Below are 8,450 nucleotides of genomic sequence, written 5' to 3' on the forward strand. Positions count from 1 at the left end.
GACATCTTCCATAGTTCTAGAATTGTTATTCCATGACACAACATCCATTTCCAAGCAGGGAAGGGAACAACCCATCTGACAACCACAGATTCAGGTCAATCTCTGAAAAGCTTGATGAAAAATTAAAAAAAATCTCCTTTAAATAATCAATGGATTGTTCAGAATGTGTTGCAAAGTGGCTCACAATATAAACCACTTTTTTTTTTCCATACCAGGAAAAGGTGAAATAGACTTCTGTTTTGACAGCCTTCATACAAAGTTAACTGGGCAAGCATGAATCAAATGCTGAAGACAAGTCACACACCTTAGAAGAGAACCACCAAATATTGATAGTTACATTTACCTTCTTTTAACCAACTAAACTGTGAACATAACTAGTGTCTTCTCTTAGTGCCCCACCCTCATAAGAAAACCTTAAAAAAAGGAATTCTAGTCAGTAGCATACACACTTGGGATGGTAAATAAAGATGAAACATTGTGTTATACAAAAAGGACAGTACAAAAAATACAGAGCTGAGAACAGATTTTTTTTTTTTAATATCATGGATCAAACTCAATACCTCCAGTGTGACAGCTCAGATTATCTTAAAATGAAATAACAGAGAATGCACTAGTTTACTTGTATTACATTTCTAGCAAATTAATGCATCTCCCAGCATCCCTTAAAATTACACCTGTTACAAACAGTGCCAGAACACTTGGCAAACACTGATTCTCCAGCAACAGCAAAAGCAGTCTGACAAAGCTTACCTGGCATTTCTTTCAAAAACTGGTGAAAAAACTTCAAAGAAGTTCTCTTTTGCTTCACTTTTGGAAGGTACAGAGTTATCAAAAGTAGGATCTATGCTGTTAAATGCTCGTCGCTTCACAGGATCAGATAATATTTCATAAGCTGAAAAGTTACCAGATATAAAACAGGAGAGTAAAGTGAGTCTTCTCCATAAGGTGGCAATGTTACAGAAAAGATTCTAAATGTGATCTATCATTCTGTACAACTTGATATTTAATTATTTTAGTGACACCAAATACCATTGCTGTCAGTTCCTGTTAAACTAAGTAGGGGGAAAAATGTTTGTGGGAAACAACACATTTAACCACTACAATGTAACAAACCAAGTTATATTTAAAATAATTTTCAGCAGTACATTCAGTTCAGGCACTGGAAGTTTGGGTATTACACCTTCAGGCTTTTATCCCACATCAGAACCTTGCAGAAAAATTGACAAAGAAGAGTTTACTAAGGCAGGCATTGAGTAAAAGCAGTCCCTGAGTTTAGATGATGTGAGAATGGGCAAGAACAGGAGACGTTCATGAGAGTTCTGCACTTCATGCTGGAGCTGTTCCGAGGCTTGGTGTTGTGGTTTAACCCAGCAGCTCACCCCCCCACAGTGGGATGGGGCAGAGAACAGGAAAAAAGGTAAAACTCATGGGTTGAGATAAAGTTGGTTTAATAGGCCCGAAAAGAAAGGGAAAACAATAATAATGGTAAGAGAATATAAAAAGCACGTGAGGCACAACGTCACTGAAGCCAGTCCCCAAGCAGCAAGCTGCCCCCCCACCAACCAACACCCTCCCCCCACCCCTGTTTTATTGTTCAGCATGACATCATATGTGATGGAATATCCCTTTGGCCAGTCTGGTTCTGCCGTCCTGGCTGTGTCCTCTCCAGGCTTCTTGTGTTACCTCCAGCCTCCCCACTGGCAGGTCAGCCTGAGGAGCTGAAAAGTCCTTGACTTAATGTAAGCAATGCTCAGCAACAGCTAAACCATCAGTTTTAGTTGTTTCTGAGGTTCATGTTGTCAATATGAATCTAACACTAAATCCAAAACACAGTACTATTCCAGCTACGAGGAAGAAAATTAACTCTATCCCAGCCAAAACCAGGACACTTGAAAAGAGTATAAAACTCCACAGAGCCAAAACATACAGACACTCCCAGTTTTCCTGCTCTTCCAGTCCTGCAGTCAGGGGGCATCACGCCCCTGAATGTTTTAACTTGGAAATCACACACTCTAACTTCAGCAATTGTTTGTTTTCTCTCAAGGAAGCGTGGAATTACTTTCTCTGTCAGTTCTATGATGCCCATTATTTTTTAGTAGGAGTGAAAAATCATCAAAGGAATGAAATTCATGCTGTGATCATTCAGGGGCTTCTCTGACTGGACAAAGAACATTGCAGAGTGAAGGTGAGTTCTCAAAGGTGATAAACTGGAAGAGACCTTGGTGCTCCATGGCTCTGTTAACTGATCTCACCGCATGTGTTAATGGAGAGAGGACGGAATGTAAGAGACCACCAGCAAGCTGCTGTCTGCCAGTCTTCCCTCTGGGAATGGGCTTCCCTCTGCCAGTGCTCTCAGGGACCCAAATTATCCTCTAACTTGCAAGCTAGGAGCTTCATAGAATCATAGGATCATAGGGGTTGGAAGGGACCTCAAAAGATCATCTAGTCCAACTCCCCTGCCAGAGCAGGACCACCTAGAGTACACCACACAGGAAGGCGTCCAGGCGGGTTTTGAAGGACTCCAGTGAAGGAGACTCCCCAACCTCTCTGGGCAGCCTGTTCCAGTGCTCCGTCACCCTCACAGGAAAAAAAAGTTTTCCTGATATTCACCTTGACCCTCCTATGCTCCAATCTGCACCCATTACACCTTGTCCTATCACAGGTCATCCCTGAAAAAAGCTTAATCCCATCTTCCTGACACTCACCCTTTACATATTTGTAAACATTGATGAGATCACCCCTCAGTCTCCTTTTCTCCAGGCTAAAGAGCCCCAGCTCCCTCAGCCTTTCCTCATAAGGGAGATGCTCCACTCCCCTAATCATCTTTGTAGCCCTACGCTGGACTCTCTCCAGCAGCTCCCTGTCCTTCTTGAACTGGGGGGCCCAGAACTGGACACAATATTCCAGATGCGGTCTCACCAATGCAGAATAGAGGGGGAGGAGAACCTCTCTTGACCGACTAACTACACCCTTTCTAATTCAATAACCCTCATACCATTTTCCTGATGCAAAAAAAGTCTATGCACATCCATTGGTTCTTCTTCCACTTAAGAGATGTGTCTTCCATACAGATCCCCAGTTATACTCCCACATACGCAGTTCCCCCAGCACTGTCTCCCACTCACTCCTTTATCGGACCCAGCTCTGAATCCCACCTACAAACTCCTGCCTTTCCAACCTTCTCTCTGTTCTATTACCAGTTGCTTCTACTTCAGATCCCCCTTCCCTAAAACTGTATGTCCTTTCTCCACGGTACTGCCTGGAAGCATTACTCCCCTTCCATGACACTCTGTGCTTTCCTTTCTGTTGATTCTTAAATACACGTTGTAAGCAGGAAAGGGGAAACATCTTTTGCTCCTTGCACACAGAACACAGAGCATATTCCTGGATTCAGGTGCAGGCTGTCCTTACTATAAGTATCTGCCAGTTTCTGAGAGGATTGCAAATATTGAAAAAAAATATTTGGCAATCTGTTTCCTTTTGACAACTCTAAAGGAAGCTGACCTTATTGAGTAAAAAAAAAATGGTTTAGAATAAACAAAAAAGACAAACTCCGTAAGATTTCTACAGACCTAAGTCATACACCTAGAACACTCCCTATGGTTTTGGAATCAGCCAGCACTGGTGGCCTAGGTCACCACAGACAAGAAGGGAAATGTTCTTCACTTGAGTTCACTTGGTCATCAGTGGGCAAAAAAGAGCAGCTGAAGAGACCAATACCCTACCTAAAGCAGCAGATGCTCTGCTGGCAGAGGAGGCACATCAGAATACAGATTCTCCAGCTGGGGCCCTGCCTCAGGGGAGTTACTCCACCCAGAGCCAGTCCCTTTACCCGAGCTCCGTGGCCGCCTCTGGCGGCTGCGCCTCGCACAGGCTGCCACCAGGGCTCCCTCGGTGTCACCACCGGGCACAGCAACTCTGCCGGCTGCGTCCCCACCCTGCTTCTGCCCAGGGGCAACTTGGATCAGCGCCACCTCGACTCACCCAGGCACTCCTCTGAAGTGCAGCTTGGTAACTGACAATTCTTTAAAGGCTAATAAAACACTACAAATATATTTCAGATTACCGAGTAGACTGAAAGTATCTAATAATTGCTTACCTTTAGTTATGCAGGTAAAATAGTCATTATCACCTTCTCCTATCTGTTCCCCTGCAGCTTTTCTCTTGTCTGGATGATGTTTCAAAACCATGGATTTATCTAGCAAAGAGATGCACGATGTTTAGAAACACTTCAACATCAAGTTTATTTCTCAGAAAGTAATACAATAATTCCAACTGCCATTTCTCTAACTAGATTGTTTAAAAAACCCCCCCAAAAAAAGAACGCCAAAACATCAAGAATAAAACAGATACAAGTCAAAATATATTTCCTTGTCACTATTAACACTATTGGCAGAGTTAAAATTATTTAGTCTTTGCTGGGACACAAAATAACCACAATTCAGAAACTCTTCCACGTTCATCAGCTGAAGTAGTACTGATTTTCTGGGACTTATTCTAATACTATACATAGCGAAGTGCTTCAGTAACTCTGAAGTTGTAAAATTAAAAATTGTACTCTAAAGTGTACAATTAGTTTCAAAAGCCAGTTGTAGTTATATAACGCAGTTTCAGGACCTTCACTGTGCAAGACTTTACAATTTCCTGTTCAATCCTACTAAAAAAAAATAAAGAAAAATTATTCATGTAGTTTTAGTTATTTGTAATGAAAAGCAAAGTATTTCAGGGAAAATGAAAATTGTATTCTATCCCTTTACTCAAGTTTCAAACACAATCTGAGATGAAATTTGGCAAGGGAACTAAACACACAAAGACTCTGTGGTCAAGTCCTCTCAGCTCAGGCCTTAAATCCTAACTGGCACATGCTGAGGGCGATAGCTCAAGTTGCTGCTAAGGCTGCCTTAGTGTTTAAACAATAAAACTACATTTCAAAGTGACTTCTTCGCCAAAACCTCACGCCGTATGAACATACAACATAAAATGTACCTTCTTAGCACACTATAAAAAGTGAGAAAAGAGATCATGAGAGTAGTTACAACAACCTGCCCTTTGAGAAAAAAATCAGAATCCCTGTTAAAAAGAAGAAAGCACAGTATACACGGGTGAGGAAGACCAAAGGTTTCTCTGTACCAGGTAGTAATTGAGTGTTCTCTGGATTCTAAAGAGAGAGATGCCTCCAGTTCTTGCTCAAGAAGACCAGTGAGACCACTCATCATTCCCAGAATAGGTGTTGCTCTCTGCTATGCTCTATTGCTAAGCAACATGTGGGTGGCACTGCTAAGCAACACATACCTGAGGCAACATAATTTCATGTGCCAGATGGCAAATTGCTAATTTCCACCCATTTTCATTTGGGAGTAACTTCACCTTCATCTGTGGTTTCACTGGGGACAGCACCTCTACTCACAGCAGGACAGTTACACAGGCAATTGCTCATAAGGTCCAGTCACAAAACCATCAGCTTAGTTCATAGAGGCTACTGAACAAGCTTCAGAGTACTTTTAAGTCTTCCTCCACTAAATACTTCCATCCTTTTTTGCAAAGTTAACTCTTGGTCACATTGCTTTCTAGGAAGAAAGGCTCTGAAGCCCAGCATGGTGTTCCTTCACACAGGTACCACATAATACCCCCAGTCACCCAAGTGCACTTGTGAGTCACGTCACCATTTAAGACACAGGCCTACGATACCATTAAGGAACACAGTGGCACTTCCAGGTTCTACTGTTCACTTACCCAAAACGTCAAGGACACAACCTCACGGGCTATGTTTTTAATAGCTTGGTAGTATCCCAGCGAGCCAGCCATGGGAACTCTACAGTTTTCACATGGTTAAACAACCACAGAGCAAAACCGAGCTTCTCAGTGGCCCAAGGAATGTTTAGTTACTTGAACACCTGAAAATTCAAGAGCCACTGCTGCATTCCCATGCAATGCTCAAGCCTGCTCAGAATGGTAACAGCAGGATACTTCTTTAACAAGGCCAAGGGCCAGCTCCTGCACTTGGGTCACAACCAGCCCAGACGACGCTACAGGCCTGGGGCAGCGTGGCTGGAAAGCTGCCAGGCAGAAAGGGACTTGGGAGTGCGGGTGGACAGCCAGCTGAACATGAGCCAGCACTGGAGAGGCCACAGCTTGAGTACTGGGTTCAGTTTTGGGCACTACAGTATAAGAAAGTCATTGAGGTGCTGGAGCGGGTCCAGAGAAGGCCAACGAAGCTGGAGAAGGGTCTGGGGAGTGGCTGAGGGGACTGGGGTTGTTTAGTCTGCAGAAGAGGAGGCTGAAGGGAGACCCCACTGCTCTCTACAACTACCTGAAAGCAGCTTGGAGTGAGGTGAGTGTTGGTATCTTCTCCCAGGTTACTAGCAATAGGATGAGAGGAAATGAGCTTACGTTGTGCCAGGGGAGGCTTAGATTGGATATCAGGAAGATTTTCTTTACTGAAAGAGTGGTGAGGCATGGGAACAGCCTGCCCAGGGAGGTGGTGGAGTCACCGTCCCTGGAGGTGTCCAAAAAACATGTGGATGTGGTACTTTGGGACATGGTTTAGTGGTCATGGTAGTGCTGGGTAGATGGCTGGACTTGATGATCTTGGAGGTCTTTTCCAACCTTAACCATTCTATGATTCTTAAGCATTCAGGCCGTGGCAGGTAACTATTGTAAAGGAGCTTCAAGGTACCAACCTACTGAAATACGCAGAGCAGGGCCAGTTGTATTTCTCTGCCTATGACTGAGCCTGGCTGCAGACTCAAAAATGCAGAAACGTACAGTTACAGCCTCCAAGCTGTTGACAAAAGAAGTGCAGGAAAGAGAAATGAGATGTGAACTCAGTGACATTTTTCAGTTCCTGGCTTTAGGCTTGTGGATTTTGGACCTGTGGTGTGAATTTAGAAGGCTGGTAACCAATACAAATCAAAGAGGGCGTGTACTTGTGAAACAGTAAAAAGCTTGTCCATGACTTGGAAAACATTTGTGTACATCTGAAAGAAAAGTATCCCTAGGGAGGGAAGGTACTTACGAGCTGCTTTGATTTGTTTCTGAGTAGCCCTGTAACGTATATTTCCTAGCCCAAGAACTGCATAATGGTCTTGATTCTGAGGAAAAAAAAATAACAAGAAACCTAATAAACAATGAAAAATTCAGCCTAAAAAGTCACAACACATGCATAAAACCTGTTCTCCTCCCCAGATTTTAAAAGTAAGAGGCAGAATTCTTCCCTCTTTTAATAAATATTAGAAAAATAAAAACAAATATTAGTAAAAGTGGTCCTAAAGGCTGTAATTGCTGAATAACCAAATACCAATAAAATAAGCTACTGTTACAGAAATTCAAGTAGCTTAATCTCAATTGGATTAAAGCACTGAATCCCAGAAAGTTCAATTACTGGAAAATTAAACTGCTGTCTTTAATATTAAAGACTGCTAATGTAACTCCAGAATAAGGGTAGTGGTAAGAGGGAGAAAAGACATGTTTACTGTTCATAAGCAGTAAAATGAAAAGCAACAGTTCAGGACTAAGATCTTGTCCTGCTGTGTGTTCAACTTTCCCCCTCATCATCCAGTTATATGTGGAAATACAAACCCAGCTACAGGACTAAGGGACACAAACCAGTTCAGAGTGGGGCTGGACTGGAGAGGAAGGGGATCATTAGCAGCTGGGATGGCAGGGAACTTTGACAGGATACTTCCAGCAAAAGCAATGAACACTGATCTACATCAACCAAATACCTTCCAGTCCTTTGGATCAAGGGTTTTTAACATAGGAAACTCTTCAAGCTGCAATTCTTCATCCCCCGACTCTTCAGAAAGTTCCTTCTCATCTTCTAGCTCCTGGAAAGAGGCAGAAACATTTATGTTTCTCCTCTTAATAAAGGCTTCAAACCATCTTCCCACAGGTTCCACTTGACAGAGTACTGATGCTATAAGCAAAAACATAAAAGCAACTTCACCTTCTGCAGTCTATTTTTTTTCTTTTTAAAAATTCAGCCTCATCAAAGCCCATAAAAGTCCTGCATTACACAAGGTGCCAGATCGTCAGACCTTCCAGTTCCCTCTAAAGCCACCAGACCGCTTTAAGGATCGCCGGAGCCCGCACACGTGCCTATCAGACGGGATCCTCCAAACATTCCTCTGCGCTCGCAAACCTCGAAGGGCGCCTTCGAGTTAAAGGAACGTACGCGTTAAATGATATTTAGTACCTTCCTTGCTCGGGTAACAGAGAAGACAACTACGGCAGAAACATTAAATTTGGGTTGAAGTTCTCTGCGTTCCCGCTTACCCTTCCCCAGGCCACTCCCTCTGGGAGCGAAAGCAGGCTTGTTGCTCCCACACCGACGCGAAACGGGCACCGCGGCGGGCGCAACACGTGAAAAGGGCGGAATCAAAGTAAAACGAGCAGGAAAGTTCTCCGGGAGCAGCACACGCCGCAGCCGCACGGCACAGGCGGAGCCCGCG

General features: G+C 43.5%; 1 protein-coding gene across 1 annotated transcript in view; it reads right to left on the reverse strand.

The window, feature by feature from the left end:
• DNAJC2 (DnaJ (Hsp40) homolog, subfamily C, member 2) overlaps positions 1–7,915 on the reverse strand; it is a gene marked incomplete at its 5' end in the record, with an annotated part of 18,082 nt that extends 10,167 nt beyond the window's left edge. Inside the window, 4 exons of the mRNA XM_008937258.1 lie at positions 751–892; positions 4,100–4,198; positions 7,016–7,091; positions 7,725–7,915. Coding sequence (XP_008935506.1) covers positions 751–892; positions 4,100–4,198; positions 7,016–7,091; positions 7,725–7,915 — 508 coding nt within the window. The remainder of the gene's footprint in view (positions 1–750; positions 893–4,099; positions 4,199–7,015; positions 7,092–7,724) is intronic.
• Positions 7,916–8,450: the final 535 nt, after the last annotated feature.

This window comes from Merops nubicus, unplaced genomic scaffold (assembly GCF_000691845.1).
Source record: "Merops nubicus isolate BGI_N331 unplaced genomic scaffold, ASM69184v1 scaffold14410, whole genome shotgun sequence".
Taxonomy (NCBI): Eukaryota; Metazoa; Chordata; class Aves; order Coraciiformes; family Meropidae; genus Merops; species Merops nubicus.